This window comes from Leuciscus leuciscus (assembly GCF_965113295.1).
Source record: "Leuciscus leuciscus genome assembly, chromosome: 18".
NCBI classification, from domain to species: domain Eukaryota; kingdom Metazoa; phylum Chordata; class Actinopteri; order Cypriniformes; family Leuciscidae; genus Leuciscus; species Leuciscus leuciscus.
Genome location: NC_138742.1, coordinates 21797339 through 21814734, shown reverse-complemented (window position 1 = coordinate 21814734; position 17396 = coordinate 21797339). Strand labels below are relative to the sequence as shown.

Below are 17396 nucleotides of genomic sequence, written 5' to 3'. Positions count from 1 at the left end.
AATACACACACACACACACACACACACGCTACACTCTTCTCTCTCTCTCTTTACACATACTTTCTCCTCTGTTCTGTTCCATAGTCTGTTCTTTTGTTGCCCTGTTCAAATGCAGATGCTGAGGAGTTTGTATTGAGAACATTTTGTGAGAATAAAGACAGTCAACTGTCTTTAAAATTATGAGGTGTGTGATTTTGCATTGAAAATGACATCTTCTGTATTATTGTACCCATCAGTCACGAGAGGACTGGGACATGCTGCTTAATGTTGAACCCAGGTTTTACATTATTTACATGTAATCTGAAATTCAAGTCAAGTCAAGTCAAGTTTATTTATATATATATAGCGCTTTTCACAATACAGATTGTATCAAAGCAGCTTCACAGTATTAAATTAAAATAATACATCAATGTTTGTTTCTAGTGGAAAACATCCACGTTTGGTAATGCTGATCAATAGTATTGTTGATTGATTAAATTAAATATCCCCAAATATCCCCAACTGAGCAAGCCAAAGGCAACAGTGGCAAGGAACCGAAAAACTCCATCAGGTGACCTAATGGAGAAAAAAAAAAACCTTGGGAGAACCCAGGCTCAGTCGGGGGCCAGTTCTCCTCTGGCGTTTATGAACTAGAGGTCGGATTTAACTGTAAGATTAAAAGTATTATATGAATGCCTGGCTGAAGAGATGCGTCTTTAATCTAGTTTTAAACTGGGAAAGCGAGTCTGAGCAACGAACAGTATCAGGAAGACTATTCCAGAGTTTTGGAGCTAAATGTGAAAATGCTCTCCCTCCTTTGGTGGTTCTGGATATCCTAGGTATGACCAAAAGCCTTGAATTTAGTGATCTTAAAGAGCGCGATGGATTATAGGGCGATAGAAGATCCGTTAAATAGACTGGAGCTAAGCCGTTTAGGGCTTTATAAGTCAGTAGCAATACCTTGTAATTAATACAGAACTTTATAGGTAACCAATGTAGTGATGATAAAATTGGTGTTATATGATCATATTTTCTTGATCTAGTAAGAACTCTAGCGGCGGCATTTTGGACTAACTGTAGCTTGTTTATTGAGGATGCAGGACAACCGGCTAATAAAGCATTACAGTAATCTAGTCTCAAGAAAAATTCAAGAAATTTCTTTCAATTTTATTCAGATCCAAAGTAGCAACTTGCAACTTGAGTAGTTTTATCATTGGATACTTTGTTACGCTTACTCAAGCAATTATTATCATTAGCCTATTAGTTTTACTGTTACTTGAGTAGTTATTTTTAGAAGTAGTTTTACTTGTACTTAAGTACATTTTTTGGCTACTACTCTACCCGCCTCAGTTCCACTCTCAATCCACCTTTAAAAGAGGCAAAGACACAGGGAAAGAGGAAGAGTGTTGGGCCATTGTGATACATCACACGATATGGGATTAGTTTGATTTCTGCCACCACAAGCACACACAGAGACCAGATTAACCTGAGAGAAACCCCAATAAACAACTGTAAACCAACCACAGTTTAAGGCCTTGTCCACACTAATGGATTTTCGTTTGTAAACGCACCTTTTTCTCTCCGTTTTGGCCTTCCGTCCACACTGAGACAGCATTTTTATTAACGAAAACAAAGCTTTTTGAAAACACTCTCCAGAGTGGATAGAAGTAAAAGTAGTGTGGGTTACACTTTATTTTAAGGTGTCAAATTGTTACAGTGTAATTATATATTTAAGTACTGTGTAATATTAAGTAACTGCATGTACTTACTATAGGGTTAGGGTAGGATTAGGGTTTGGTTTAGGGTTAATTGCATGTAATTATGCATAATTTACTGTTATTACTACAGTAATTACATGTAACATATGTAACAATGACACTGTAAAATAAAGTGTTAGTGTAGTGTGGACTGTGAAAACAGAGGTATTTGAAAACGATGACATGTTTAGTCATGTGACGCATATTGTACCGATATGTTTATACCGGTATTGTGCCTGTTATAGCCTAAGGGTGCTTCTTACATTACTGTATAATTATGAACTGTGACTGTGACTATGAACTGTTTATACTGTGAACTTATAAACTCATAAAAGCACTTTTTACGCTCAATAGTTCAATCTGTCGACTAACAGGGTGGATGTACAAATACTGCACATCAGAGAACTTTTTTTTTTTTTTTAAGTCATGAAAATGACCACCATATCTCAACTGATGTATTGAGTTTACCAGCAGACTGTGGTACAAATTACATTGTATGGTTTGATTGCAGGGAAAAAAAATGGGGGCAGTTGTGGCCACGGTTTGCAGTGTGTGCGTGCATTACTCACTACTCCTAATGTGTGTGCACTAACCTGGATGGGTTAAATGCAGAGGACACATTCTGAGTATGAGTTACCATACTTGGCCATACATTTCAAGCAAGCAAGCAAGAATTTTATTTTATTTTATTTTTTGTAAAAAAAATGCCAGAGAGACCATTAGACCATTTCATTTATTTGGGAAATTTCCTAAGGTACATTTGTTTTGAGAGAAAACAGAATGTAATTTACATAAAGAAGCTAGGATTGCAGTAAATCTTGTAGAAGCTGATGTGATTTTTAGATGTTTCTTGATGAATCCAGTCTTTATTGGTTTGATTTGATTGTTAATTATATGAATTATTGGATTTAATTATTTTATTATTATTCACAAAGTCAATTGGATTTAAATTTTTTTTTTAATTTTTTTTTATATGTTTGAACAATTTAAACGTTAAACATATTTGGAATTTATATTAAAACATATTTGGAAATCTAAAATTAAAATCTTGAAAGCAATACAAACCAAAAACAAAGTTTTTATGTGATTATTTTTGTTGATTTCGAGTATTTCTATATATCTCTGACATGTTAGGTTATATGCACACTTCTGTGTACAATACACATGGTTCTAAAAAAATTGGATTAAAACGGATGACTTTGTCAGACTAATGTCATTGCTAACTGTTTATGCATCCTAAATATATGAAATTAAAAATATATATGTATTCTCACAGTTTTCAGTACATAACAAAGTTTGCCTGGAAATGGCACAAGAGTGCATTACAATAAATGTAATTTCTTTGCTTTTATCAAACTGAGAGAAAAGTCAATGGTTTTCAGTGGTAATCGACAGCATGAACCAGTATCGAACCCGGAACATTCCTTTAAAGTGGAACAGAGAGTGGGGTGGTGTGTTTAAACTCTCCTCTCCTCCCCCATATGACCTTCTCAATTCAGAGGTTATTTTTAATTCACTAAAAGGACTAAGCCATAATTCTTTTCCAATTACATTTGGGCCAGCTGTCCTAAATAGAGAGGCCCTATCCCACTGCATACCGAACATCTCTAATGCCATCACAATAGACACACAAACATACTGTACATGTGTGTGTTGAGAAAGAGAACCACACAGCATTAAAACAAAAGGCTTTTGTGTTGTTTGATGACAACTTCAGAGAGCACGGTCATATTCACATGCATAGAGAGCATTTTAAAATCAAAACTTCCATACACACAGACACACAACCACTCCACAGTTTCAGAAACTTCCACAGCCTCTGGCAAAACCAACAACAAACCCCTGAGTGTCTCTACAAGACTGAGTGCCAGCCTGGGAGTGAAGAAAAGCTGTTCACTGTAATGAGGAAACCAAAGTTAAAGCAACAAGAGGAAGTGTGCATGAGGGTGACAGCGAAGTAGAACTTCATACCCAAAATGGCAGCAAATGTCTACCTTGATGGAAGAAACCAGGAGTATGGAGCCTTTTGAGGCAGGTTGTCCCCTCATGATATCAACCATGTCGAGATGCAACTGTCCAATATGAGACACTTTCATTTTATAAATCAATCACAAATGCACCTGCGAATAAAGTATTTCTAAAATGGCATCTAGTAAATAAAAACATTAGGTTTGGTAAAAAAAGAAAGGCTCCAAAGGGGTTTTTCGCAGCTTGGTTCAATCCATCGGTTGTTGATTAGATGGAGGCAGATCGGAGTGTAAGCTTGCAGACGACTGGAGAAGTCCGACATATGTCACCAGAGACAAGTTTCACTGGAAGCTCGAATTATGACAATTTGATTAAAAATTACATGGACATTTAAAAAACACACTGAAATTGTTCACTATATGATCAATAACATGCATTTAGGAAATAGATCGGATGAACCGAATTTAAAATTCTTCACTATTTTTGTCTAAATAAACAAAAACAAAAAAAAACACGATAAATTTGAATAAATTATTTGAAATGCAAGTAAATTTAGGCATTATAATGTACAGTGTGAAAATAATTATATAATTTTAGATCTGCTGAAGAGTAATAATTTTATATGTAATAAAGATTAACTTTAGATGAACATCAGAGGTCGGAAAAGGTCCTCTAAATGTAAAAACAGAGGAAATAAATAGAAATTCTAATATCGACCAACTTGGTAGTACCAGTATTCCATGTAATGCACATTTAAAATATTTGTCAAATGTGTTATCTTTATTAGTCCACCACGCAAAACAAGTTACCAGGCAGCTACAATGAACTATATCTTGTGTTTTCTCTTCCCTCAGCCTTTGACAGGCTGTAAAAGAGGCAGGAGGAGACGTCCCCTCAACACCTACTCCCTCACTGTTTTACTTTCCTGACTTTCATTTTATTTTCCACAAAGTTTTCACAACTTCTCTCCTCATTCCCTCTCGTGCGTGAAATTCTCTCTGTAGAGATGGTTGCAGCCGCTTGAGGTATTTTTAGCTATTGGCAGACCCCCATTCACCCTCCCCTCTCAAGCTTTCTTTTTCTTTGCTGGCGAGCTATTTTCTGCACTGGGGTCAATGGTGGCCAGAAATTTTGACAACACACTCCACACTTCACAAATACTGTCGAAAGCAAACAAGGTATAAATCCTCCCCCGTCCCTACATTCTCACAGCGCGTGGTGTTGTACTTCCCTCCGGAGATTCTGTCTGTATTAAACGCCTCTCCTGTTTGCTTTTTTTTAGCATTGCACAATGACAGTCTCAAATGAGGTCCTGTGAACATTTGTGTTTTTGTTTAGTCTGCGTCTTTTTTCTTTTCTTCTTCTTCTTCTTCTTTTTTTAAAGGCTTGAAAGATTACACAGGGATTTAACACATATACACAACTGTGTTAAGCACTGCAGAATGAACGGCATGTTAACCATAACATGCTTTGAAGGGGTCTACTTTATGATTCTGCAAAATATGAAGAGGCAAATGTGTGTGTGGGTCCAGAGCTGAGACAAAGTGGAAGCTCAGTCCTTTCTAATCTTGTTAACCCTCCCTCCAATCCTGTTAGGAGGGATTTGGTAAAGTTTTGGCAACCCCAAATACCGTCCCATTTGACCCACAGTGAGAGGGAGCAATACACAACGCAAGAAAGACAGCGAGTAGATGTGAGAGGAGAACGTATCTTCTGGGTGTCTCTTGAAATACAAATCCCAATGCAGACATCACAAAACATGTTGCAAACATAAAACATATCATCGAGAGGACCCCTGCAAAGCCTTATGACTGTGTGTTGAGGTCAACAAGTCTCTTAAAGTATTAGATCACCAATAGAGAATCAAAGACAACGATAGCTTGTTATAAAATGTGCTGCAATTAGCCAAAAAACGGGGGTTTTTTTGTTTTGTTTTTAAATACTCATTAAAAGATTTTAGCTTGAAAAAAAAATATATAAAAAAAAAAAACTTTTTGGAAATAATGATCAACATGTAGGCCTACAAATTAAATAAATAGTGCCTTACGTTTCTCAGGGAAGTCTTACAGTATTCAAGTACATACATTGAATAATCAAATGTAAAATAACACTGCATTGTCTTCACTGTATAAATTAGATATAATGAATAGTTTTTACAGCTACAAAAGTGATTTTCTCTTTGTATTTTGTTGTTTGATTAATATGACACAGACGGCAGCAGGTATATTAGGCTGCTGTCACTTTAAGACCAAATGCACGGATCCAATATAATGATATGCATCCGTTTTCTTTCCCAATTGTTTATGTTCACATAAGCCATAAGTGACTGTGTTTACAAGCATTCTCGCCGAGATGAGTCTTTTTTGACATAATTATGCGTGGATGTGTCTGTTCAAACACAAACAGATGCAGAAGAGAGCAGATTCAGTGTTTGCGTGCAGCTCAGTGTGCGTGCAAGTTCAGAATTGACTTCTCTTTCGCCTCTTCTTAAACTCAAATGGTTTAAAATTACTTGAATGTTTAAACTGACAACACTTTAAAACACGTGCAAATGAAAAAAAAAACGTTTGCTTTATGATAAAACTTTGCAATTAAAGGACAAGTTCGGTATTTTACACTTAAAGCCCTGTTTACAGATCGTATCTGATGAAATAGAACGGTTAAGATAAAAATTTGGACACATGCTCCTGTCCCGAGAATTTTAGGTTTATTTCGCTTTTGTGGACCTATTTTGCCAAACGCGTCACACCCGTGATTCTTCCGTTGTGAGCTTGAATAATAGACACTCCAGCCCAGTTGGTGGCGATAATGCACCTTTGCCAATTGCAAGCAAACCACGGGCATTTCATTGAATACACAGAAGAAGAAGCGGCGGAGTAATACCGTAAAAGTGCTGCGGTCTCACAGCACGTCCTATTAAGTCAATGGAGGTGGACAAAAACTACGATAAAACCTGTTGGAATGCATCTTTTTCAGCGATTTTTGAGGGAACATATCAGTGAACACCCCCTGACCACTCGGTGAGTTTCACATCTTTGTAAACGAAAGTTTAATGTGTTTTTAGGAAGGAATCTTCCAGTGCATATAGACAACCATTGTGGGGGTGGGGGGGGGAAGCGAAATAAACCTAAAATTCTCGGGACAGGAGCATGTGTCCAAATTTTAATCTTAACCGTTCTATTTCATCAGATACGATCTGTAAACAGGGCTTTAAGTGTAAAATACCGAACTTGTCCTTTAATTGGCGAATCACTTGCGTTCCGAACCGTGGTGCCTAGTCCATATGGATCAACAACGATCCCAGTACTTGACATTGCAACCCAGTGAAAATGTATTTCTGCAGATGAGAACTAGAGAAGAGGCTAAATGTGTGAGTGAGAGACAGGACATGGTGTAAAAGTAATAGAGGCCCCTGGGAGCTCCAGTGTCACCAAGGCCCTTGTGAAGCACATGATGGCAGAGGGTGAAACTCAGAGAGTGAGAACCGAAATGGAGGCATGCTGGGACGTGTCTCTCTGGGCGGCGTTGCTCTGGTGCTGAAGGGCAGAATAAAGCTCTGCTGTTCATGCCCGGGGGCTTAAGTCAATTAAGAGTTCATTTGAGAATTAATCTGTGTGATTATTCCCTCATAATATCAAACACAGATCAGCGCTAGAGGACCGAGTCAGAGAGAGAGAGGCTTGTTCAAATAACGCCAGGCACTGTGCCCATGATTACACAACAGCAAAAGAGAAAAGTTGGGATCGCGCTCCCATCACTGGGCGGAACGTTTAAAAAAAAAAAAAATGTATGCAGTCGATTCAATGTAACAAATGTTTTTTAATTACAAATTGTCATTGTCACAACCAGACATGAGCCATAATTAAGAACGTCTGTAATGGCTTTGAACGAACCGTTGGCGTTGAGTCTGATTTAATGATGTTGAGGCTCTTTTTAGTCTTTTGGACAGATTCCTTAAGAGGAACCAGTTCATAAAACTAATTTGTTTGCATTGTGTCTCGTTGTAAGGGGGAGGGGAAGTTAAAATGAGTTGATTAAAGATAATGAGGGCAAATGGATTCTAAAAAAAATAATGATGTGTGCATGGATAAATCATTTATGATAAACACTGCAATATATACATGTTGAGTTTTTGAATAAATGATGCTCAGCAGTTTGCACTAAAATGTGCAATGCTGGCATGATTCCACAGACAGGCAGAGACGTGTAGTTTACATACAAAACAAGTGAAAACAAACACACTCCGATATTTGAGACTGGAATTTCACTTTGACACAAAAGCGGTACTCTTAAAAGCGGTGCCTGCCCTTATGGTGTGAGTCATCCCTGCCGCACCTTATGGGGGAATTTGGTGTCCAGTACAAAGGAGGTCAAAGGTTAAAGGTACGAGGGCAAACGTCTGACAGCTATAGACCTTATGTGCCAGAGAAACAAGTGCGCAGCAATCTTTAGAATATTGTCTTTGAACTTCCGTTTTTTTTTTTTTTTTGGTCGTTCTGTGTATGTCTATGGCATCGCTGTCGAGGAGTAATTAGCTGGTGAACTGGATTTACTTATTGTAGAGTTAACGGAAGTAAGCACGAGCATTGTAATGTTTAAAGCAGGTGTCTTAACAAATGTAAATAGACCAGGAAGATTTTAAAACGGGCATTTCATTCATAAATACATAAGATCGCTGTGGAAATACAAACCGGAAGACAAAAGACAACGAGCGCAGCGCTGAAAAGGGGCGCTGTGATAAGGTTTATTCCACTGGTGCAAAATGCTTTGGAATTAATTGCAATCAATGTGATGAGAAATTTCCTCAGTCTATGTTCTTTAATGGAGAGGAAATTCACCCCCCAAAAAAACCCCCAAAAAATTGCCCAGTTAGAACAAACTTATATAAATATATTACTAGTATGAATAAGTCTAAAAATAGGTTCTGTCCAGCAACGTTTAATGCTCATGAAAGCAACGTCAGGCAGAATGAGTCCTCAAAGCTCCAACCAAAACAAAAGAAGAAGAAGAAAAAAAAAAAACACAGGACAACAAAAGAACACAAAAAACCCCACAACAACACAAAACAAGACAAGACAAACCAAAACAAAAGACAAACCAAAAAAACTAAACGAAAGAAGACATAAACACAACAACCCAAGACAAAGACAAAACAAAAAACAACCCAAGACAAGACAAAAAACCTAAACAAAACAAAAAGACAAAAAACAACACAAGTTAAGACAAAAACATCACAACACAAGACAGGACAAGACAAAAAAAGACAAGAAACAACAAAACACAAGACAAAACAAAAAACAACAGAGGACAAGACAAAATAAAATAAAAAACACCACAAAACACACTGCAGAAAATTTCACAGACGAGAAGAGCCTTTGCTAACTCTGGTCTTGTTCTAACAGGCTCTGAAACTCAAGCTCCCAGTGAAACAAAGAGAACGAGTTTTCAGATCTTCACACACACTAACCTACGCCAGCATAAAGATTTGTGAGCTAAGAGTGCATTAACATTCTCCCTTAAATCATCAACTCACCCTGAAAAAGCCGAAAACCTTGTGTGAAATAACAGTCACATAGTATTATAACACTAATAGTTTATTTGGCCAATAGATATTTTTAATACTGTCAGGATTTGTAGTTTGATGTCCATGTAAGGAGATCCCACTGTACATTTCGGCTCATTTCGTACAGTCACACGGGAAAACGAAGACCTCAACTATGAAAACTATCATGAGCACCCTAAGGCTTTGTACATTGTACTTGATCACAGATTAAACTATTAAATGCTTATTTCAATATGAATACATTAAATTAGTTCTTTTGTAAATTCTTTGCTGTCCAGTACTAAAAACATGAATCCACTCCAGGGTTCACACATTTGCAATGTGAAATAGTGTACAACCCAGTGTTACGTTTACAGTTTACCGTGACATTGTGCTAACAGTTTCAAGTGTAAAGAGTACAGATAAAGGAACAGGAGAGGAAAGGAAGTGTTGTAACTCTTCAGATGTTGTAAGTGGCACACGGCGCTTGAAATCTAATGAGTCAGCCGCAACCTCTTCCTCTTTCTAGACACTCACCTCTCACCAGATCAAACCAGATGTCCTGACAAACAATGAGTCCACAACACCACATCTAAAGCTAACATCCGTGCACAACTCCAAATACACTCTTTATCAACGAGCACACATCTCAGCACAACACAGCTCAACGAGTTCAGTTAGCTAATTCATCTAACACATCCGATTTATTACACAGCAGCGTGAAGATGCAGATTTGGTCATTTCAGAAAATTCACAGAAACTAAATTGGTGTAGGATTTACTTGAAACCACTTTCACACAAAAATGCTGGTAAATTTCAGAAATATAAACAGAAACGACAAGTAACAATGAATTAAAAGTTAAATTTGTAGTGGAAAGACTGAAATAGCATTTTCTTGTCAAATGTAATAATCTGTTATATTTACAACTTTCGAAAAATCTTTTTTTTTTACAGTGTAATTTACTTTATTATATTATATTCAATATTATGTTCAAACATTCGGAAATACATTTTATTGTTTTTTAAACAATTCTCTAAGGCTGCATTCATTTGATCAAAAACACAGTAATTTTCAGAAATATTATTACAATTTAAAATATCTGCTTTCTATTTGAATATATTTTAAAAAGTAATTTATTCCCGTGATGGAAAAGCTGCATTTTCAGTCCTCAGTGTCACATGATCCTTCAGAAATCATTCTAATCTGCTGATCTGATGCTCAAGACACATTCATTATTATTATCAATGCTTAACATTTTTGTGGAAACCGTGATTTTTTTCAGGATTATTCGATAAATATAAAGAACATTTATAGAGAGAGTCATAAGAACAACATTTATTTGAAATAGAAATATTTTGTCAAATTATAAATGTGTGTATGTACATTCCGCAATTTACATGGCGAGAAGCTGAGGTTTCTGTCATGCCAGTGTTTGCTAATAACATTGACACATGACACTTGAGTGACTTCTGAGCGAACACGTGCCACATCAAGAGCTGGCATTAAAAAGCAGAAGCATCCCGTGCCCGTGGTCACAGCCAGCCTCACAAAGCAGCTTCCTCTGAGAGTCAATACAACAGCTCCTATCCTGCAGCTTATGGGGGAGCAAAAGGTCACGACCTCTGGAGATAACAGGCCAAATGTGAACTGTAACTGTTACAGTCCAAACTAGCGATTGAATACAGAAAATAATTTTATTAAGTTAGGAAGACTAAAGGGGCCATTCCCGGATCCACCAATTTTGAACAAGACTGACAGTGTTTCAACTTCCTGCTGGGAGTTGGGAAACAGTGGCCATGTTGGCCTCTTTTCCCATTAATAGTGCATGAACTCCTCACATGCCATCCCATGATCATCAGTACACTGTGTGATTCTAGTCATCATTAACTGTACTAGTCCTGAAGCTTCAGGATGTCTTTTTACGGTGCTTATATATAGAATCAACATGTGAAGAGAATTGAATTCAATTTAGCCAGTGGCAATGTTGTAACCGCTCCACATTTAACAGGTAAAAACAAAACAAGGACTTAAGATGTACAAAAGAAGCATTAGTGGTCTACGAAAGTAAGAGTTTCAAATAAGAGGGAGCTGCCTCAAAGAACCAATGAGAAAAGGAAGTGGTTTTACTGAAGAGCAACCGCAGCAGAGCAGCAGCCCACCAGGAACTGGCTACGCTTTGGTCTTAAATCACTGCAAACACACATAACAGCCCTTTAAAGCAACACAGAGCCGCACTTGTAACTTCTATTCCACTCGGTCACATGACTAAACTATCACGTTTGTTTAGAGGTTACAGCATGAGCCTGAGCAGAAACACTCACACTGCAACTCAACCAAACAACTCAACAAATCAACTCAAACAACTCAACTGTTGGGCGCGTACCCAACAATCAACTGGGCAAATTGGGTGCCATCAATTCACTTTTCAAAATCCAACCAAATTTAAGAAGTTTAACAGTATCTTCAGCGCACACTAACATGCACATTACTGCTAATGTAGATTCCATTTAATTATTTATTTGTTATTTGTTATCTTTTATCATATTATTTTAATTTCTTTATCTTTACTGGTTTGTAGCACAAATAGTTTTACAGTTTACTGCACTTTGATATTCTTCAACTTATTTACCTTTATCAGCTAATGAATCAGAAATTTCACACATCACAAGAAAATAGCTAACTTCCTGCGTTTTGCTAAATAAGGTGGGTACTGTACTGCACAATATGCATTCTGTTGCAAACACAGCCCATGTTTCTGCAACGTGCATGACCACTACAGCATGAATCAATCCTTGTTGGACTGAAAGCTTGAGCTTTCTGGAAACCAGCCCGGATCCACTATAGGCTGCACCACCTCCATCCCTTATAAAAAAGACGTAGCCGCTTGTTTTCTAAAAGGAGTATCAAAACCAACAGGCTTGAGAGCACTAGCACAGAGAACCCCCAACCTGGCATCAAGCGTGAGAAACTCAGAGATCTCCTGAGGGCAAGAAACTTAACCCAGGAGAGGGGGAGGGAGAGAGAGAATGTTTGCTTTATATTCAAATATGTGAGCCAAACTTTAGTCTATGGAGTTGGGAGGTGCTCTGCAGAAAGACATGCAACTAAATAAACTGCTGGAGATATGAGTAAGCTGCTCTGTGCTATTAAAGACGAGAGGAAAACTCCCTTACACACACACACACACATAGAATGAATGTCTGTCTGCTTGTCTGTTTTTAGATCTAAATCTTGCTTTCCTCTAACTTTATCCAGATGCCATGGCGGACTGGCCATGAATCATGTGACTTATCACTCCCTCCCTCTTCTTCAGACTTCTCCTTTCTGTCTCTCTTGCTGTCTTCCTAGCTTCCCTGCAGTCTTTGTCTCTTAATGAACATCTCAGAATCTCTTGTTTTCCATCCATCTGTTCTGTGAGCTTTGATGGACCGAAACTAGCCAGGGCGGAATCGTGAGTGTGTGTGTGTGCACGCTTTTGAGGGGTGACACCTTTCTGAAAATACCAGAAATGTAGTGAAACATCTTCAAATCGTGATGAAGACAGATGATGGCTTAATAAAAATGTCAAAGAATGATTTGTGGGACATAGTAATTATAATTAGCTTAATTTAGGCTCATCTAAAAAATAAAAAAAACATTTGTGGGAGGTTTTCATAAATTGGTGTGTTTGTGTGTGTGGAACAGGGAAAGGACAGGAGACAAAAGGTGGAAAAAAGGAGAGGAGAACAGAGCAGAGGAGACCAGATGAGATGTGAGGAGATAAGAGGAGACTCAAGGAGAGGAGAGCAGACTGGGAGAGACTTCACATGCTGTAAAGTAAAAAAATTCCAGCAACGACCAGAATAATTCTCTCAAGTATCAAACACAGTGAAGAAATGAAAACACACATCATGATATATGGGTATAACCAAGACCAGACGGAGTTCACATTTTCTAGAACACAAAAGAATTGACTTCTATTGCATGTTCTCAAAATATCTTCTTTTCTGTTCCACAGATGGTTTGGAACGACATATGGGTAAATGTTGACAATAAATGGTGACAGAATGTTCATTTTTGGGTGAACTAACCCTTCAACAAAAAGGGAACTTTGTGAATTATGGAGTTTCTAATTCCATTTCCGGCTGGTCCTGGATACAACAAACAATATCCATCAGTATCTATCAGGACATCACTTGAAGAAACCAAAAAGAACAAACCACATCAGAACACTCTTCATTCCATTAATATGCAAATAAACCACCACAAAAACACCCCAAACACAAACAGCAATGAGAGAAAAAGGGCCAGTTACCAGAATGTCCATCATGGCTTGGCGGAGGGCAGCCTACTAGTCTTAAAATCCTCAATGATGTTAAATGCCTGGACACATGCATGTCATCCCCCCGCAGGCCGCGGACCTCTCCTTCACACGCAAACACATATAGCACAGGCCGGAATGCACAGGAACACAAACAGGGCAACAGTAAGACACAGACACACACACAAATAGGGAGAGAGAACGGTGAGGGAGAAAAAGAGAGAAAGACTTTATATTAGTCACATCAAGCAAATGCTCACAATTAAATCTATGGCTTTGTGTTTTAGGAATTGAGCTAATTTAGTCAGGCATGTTCATTTTAATTGTCTACTAAAATGAGCATATGGTGGCAGAAACGTTAGGTTTTTAAATAATATTGTTAAGGAAGAGATTAAAATGAAAACATCTGCAAACAAATTCACCATTGTATGAGATTTAACAGAGAAAATGACACATCCATCCTTCCATTCCATTTCAAACTGCTTATCCATGTCCATTTCCCACCACCTCCACATGTACTGTTCAAAAGATTGGGGTCGGCAAGATTTGTTAATGTTTTTGAGAGAAGTCTCTTAGGCTCAGCAAGGGTGCATTTATTTGATAAAATACAGTAAAACAGTTTTAACAGCATTAAACTAACAGTTTATTAGATTTTTTTTTAAATGTATAACTTCTATATGAATATGTTACAAAAGAATAATTTATTCCTGTGATGCAAAGCAAATTTTTCAGCATCATTACTTCAGTCTTCAGTGTCACATGATCCTTCAGAAATCATTTTAATATGATGATTTGCTGCTCAAGAATTTTTTTATTTTTTTTAGCAATGGTGAAATCAGTTGTAATGCTTAATATTTCTGTGGAAAACATAATACATTTTTCAGGATTCTTGGAAGAATAGAAAACTTTTGTACCGTAAATGGTTTTACTGTCACTTTTCATTTAATTAAATGCATCCTTGCTGAATAAAAGCATTACAAAAAATTTACAGACCCCAGACTTTTGTTTAATTGTCAGGATTAGTCTGTATTTAATTTATACAATGAAGACTAATCAGTATTATTTTGCATTGGATTAATTTAATCAATTTCTCTAGCATTTCTGTACCTGAACACTACTGTTAGACCTACCTGAAAAACTTAAAGCACTGCTTATGTCATTTATATCTTCTCGTATATCTCGTCATGTATATTCTATTGTATTTATTTGTGCTACTATTTGCAATTTGACTGCTTGACTTTTTTTGAAATCAAGCTTCCTTGTGCTATGTGTAAGCTATTGCGCAACAAAATTACCCCATTGTAAAACAAAAAACAATGAGTAAGCGAACATTTAGCTGATAAATGTAATAATAATAATAATAATAATAATAATAAAGCATGTCTAAAAAAATCCTCCCCAAAAAAATTTTTTTAGACATGCTTTATTATTATTATTTGGCATAGACATTTAGACATTTATTATATAGACATTTAGATCAAAATTAAATGTCTTCAATACATTTTGGCTTTAATATGATTTCCCCAATAAATAGGCAAGAATAAACCTGATGTCCACCATCCTATTCTTTCCAACAACAAAGTACCTGAACGCGACGTAATCACGACTTCAGAAGTGGGAAGTAAGACATTTCCGACAGCAGGTGAAGGCAGCATGTCTTGACCCCACCCTCATTGTTATCTGATTATCAGTTCATTTGCCCCACCTGCTCTCTCTCTCTACCCTCCTTAGTTCCTTCCCTATTTATTCTCCGTTTGCTCTTTCCTTGGCTGGACTGTCATCATATCTTCGCTGTTGTATCGAGCCTTGCCTTACTATTGGACAGTGTTTCCCATATGGGGTAATTTTTGATTGTTTGTTTTCTTTTCACTAAAAAGCCCATTAAACTCTGCGACTGAGTCCTTGCCTCATCCCTCAACCACTTCTGACAGTTCATCTCATCGTCTCAGGTTATTTAGCTTATGTATCTATCTTAATTTGACATGAATGGATAAAAGGGCTCTGAGTGTTTTTGCATCTTCTGACCAGTGAATGTCAATTATTATTTATATAATTATATCAACTAAAGACATTTCCATGACCTTTCAATCACCTTTTTATGATTTCATTAATTTCCATGACTTTTCCAAGCCTGTAAATAACACTTTTGAAATTCTCTGGTATTTCCAGGGCCAATATGAGCCCTGGGAATGAAGTACAGTCTGTTCAATAGGTTGTATCTTAATGTCACAGGTCAGGTCTGTTTTTCACAACCGACGTTTCTTGGAGTTTCTCTTCCACTGAACTTCATTTGAAAAAATGTGTTTTCAATGTTTTGTAGGCTAAACTATTTACATCAGCCTATTCACATTAAATCAAATGTGGCGCATACTCCTCTGATCCATAATGCACAGAAAAATCACACAAATGACATGAAATTAAATATTATTCTAAAAATCCAAGTCTAATACCTTTTCAGAACTTTGTCTTAACCAAAATCAAACTTGACCTGTCGTCTGACGTTAAATAAAAATCTACCAAGAATCACCCACAAATCATGAAAAAATCATCCCCAGATGTTCAGCCAGCTGCCAAGATCCTGTGCCACCCTCAGATGCACACAGATGTGAGCTAAGAAGGTCAATGAGTTCATAACCCAGTGAGAAACTGGCATGCGATCTCAAATAGGACCAAATATGAAAACGCTCTGCTTTTATTAATACGTATTACCATATTTAATTAATATTAACGTCACTAATACTACTACTTCCACAAACACTACTGTTAATGCCATTCTAAGAAGGACAAATGTAATCTCACTGCCCTCAATATAGCAATATGCGTATTAAAACGAAGAACTTTTAATAGAACTATAGATCAGGTCGACTGATACTTACATGGCTCCAGGTTTTAGGGGTTAGATAATATCTCTGGACTGTCAGCTAACCTCCACTAGATTTTCCGGAGAGGGGTTTGTGACTACGCAGGGAACTAAAGGCGCTGCTGAGTCTGCTATGGCCACAATCTCCTACTTCCCTTTTAACTCTGTGAAGGAGAGAGGAGGAAGGGGAGCTACACATGAAAAGAGGAAACGTTCAACAGAAGACTGGGGAAGAAAAGCGGACATTGGCGAGGACATGCGTAAGAAAAAACAGAGATGGAAGGCAAAAACATAAGCGCTAAAAGTATGAGGGAGGGTGTGGACTCTGTTAGCCAGCCTCTCTACGGACAAAATGTGATATTTTAGTGATGCATGTGTCATGAAATGGCATTTGGACACTTGAGAAATGACCAAACTAAACTGGTTTTCCATAGCAAAGAGTTAAAAGAACTGTTTGACCCAAAATTAACATTCTGTCATCATTTACTCACCCGCATGTTGTTCCAAACCTGTATGACTTTCGTTCCTCTGTGGAATATAAAAGAAGATATTTTGAAGACAGTGCTGGTAGCTCTTTTCAATGCAGTTACAATAGCTCTCAATTTTCAAAAACAACACAAAAGCACCGTTAAAGTTTCCTAACAGTTGTTTATATTAATCTAAGTCTACATATAAAAGATTTGTGAGAGGAACAGACTAAAATGATCATTATTTGAGATAATTAAGTCAATTTGTAAATTAATCATTTAGACTTATTTTGTGAACCAAACCAACTGATTCAATGAAATTATCTGTTTAAAATGAACGTCTGGTTCATGAATCAGATGTTACAATTCACATGAATGCGCTAAGAAAACCGGAGTGAGTTTTTCATTGAATAATGACTTCAAATTTTAGTCTATTTCCTTCACAAAGGTCCTTCAAAAAAAGTCATCATTTGACTTCAGAACACTTGAAATATTTATATTAACCACTTTATGGCACTTTTA

General features: G+C 37.1%; 1 protein-coding gene and 1 long non-coding RNA gene across 10 annotated transcripts in view; one reads left to right on the top strand and one right to left on the bottom strand.

Moving 5' to 3' along the window:
* The window catches only part of rgs19 (regulator of G protein signaling 19), a 38885-nt gene that overhangs the window by 14347 nt on the left and 7142 nt on the right, over positions 1 to 17396 (bottom strand). The window contains exons 2-4 of one of the 9 annotated variants that reach the window (XM_082144510.1): positions 16899 to 16935; positions 16424 to 16632; positions 13542 to 13652 (exon numbers count right to left, since the gene is read on the bottom strand). The exons of 2 other annotated variants lie outside the window; for them this stretch is intronic. In XM_082144510.1, coding sequence (XP_082000636.1) covers positions 13542 to 13556 — 15 coding nt within the window. In that variant the 5' untranslated portion in view covers positions 13557 to 13652; positions 16424 to 16632; positions 16899 to 16935. 6 more of the 9 variants (XM_082144509.1, XM_082144512.1, XM_082144513.1 and 3 more) reach the window with 6 other exon arrangements.
* Positions 5675 to 9009, top strand: LOC309480124. Its single transcript, XR_014199545.1, has 2 exons — positions 5675 to 6269; positions 6920 to 9009. It is a non-coding gene; the product is annotated as an uncharacterized lncRNA (long non-coding RNA).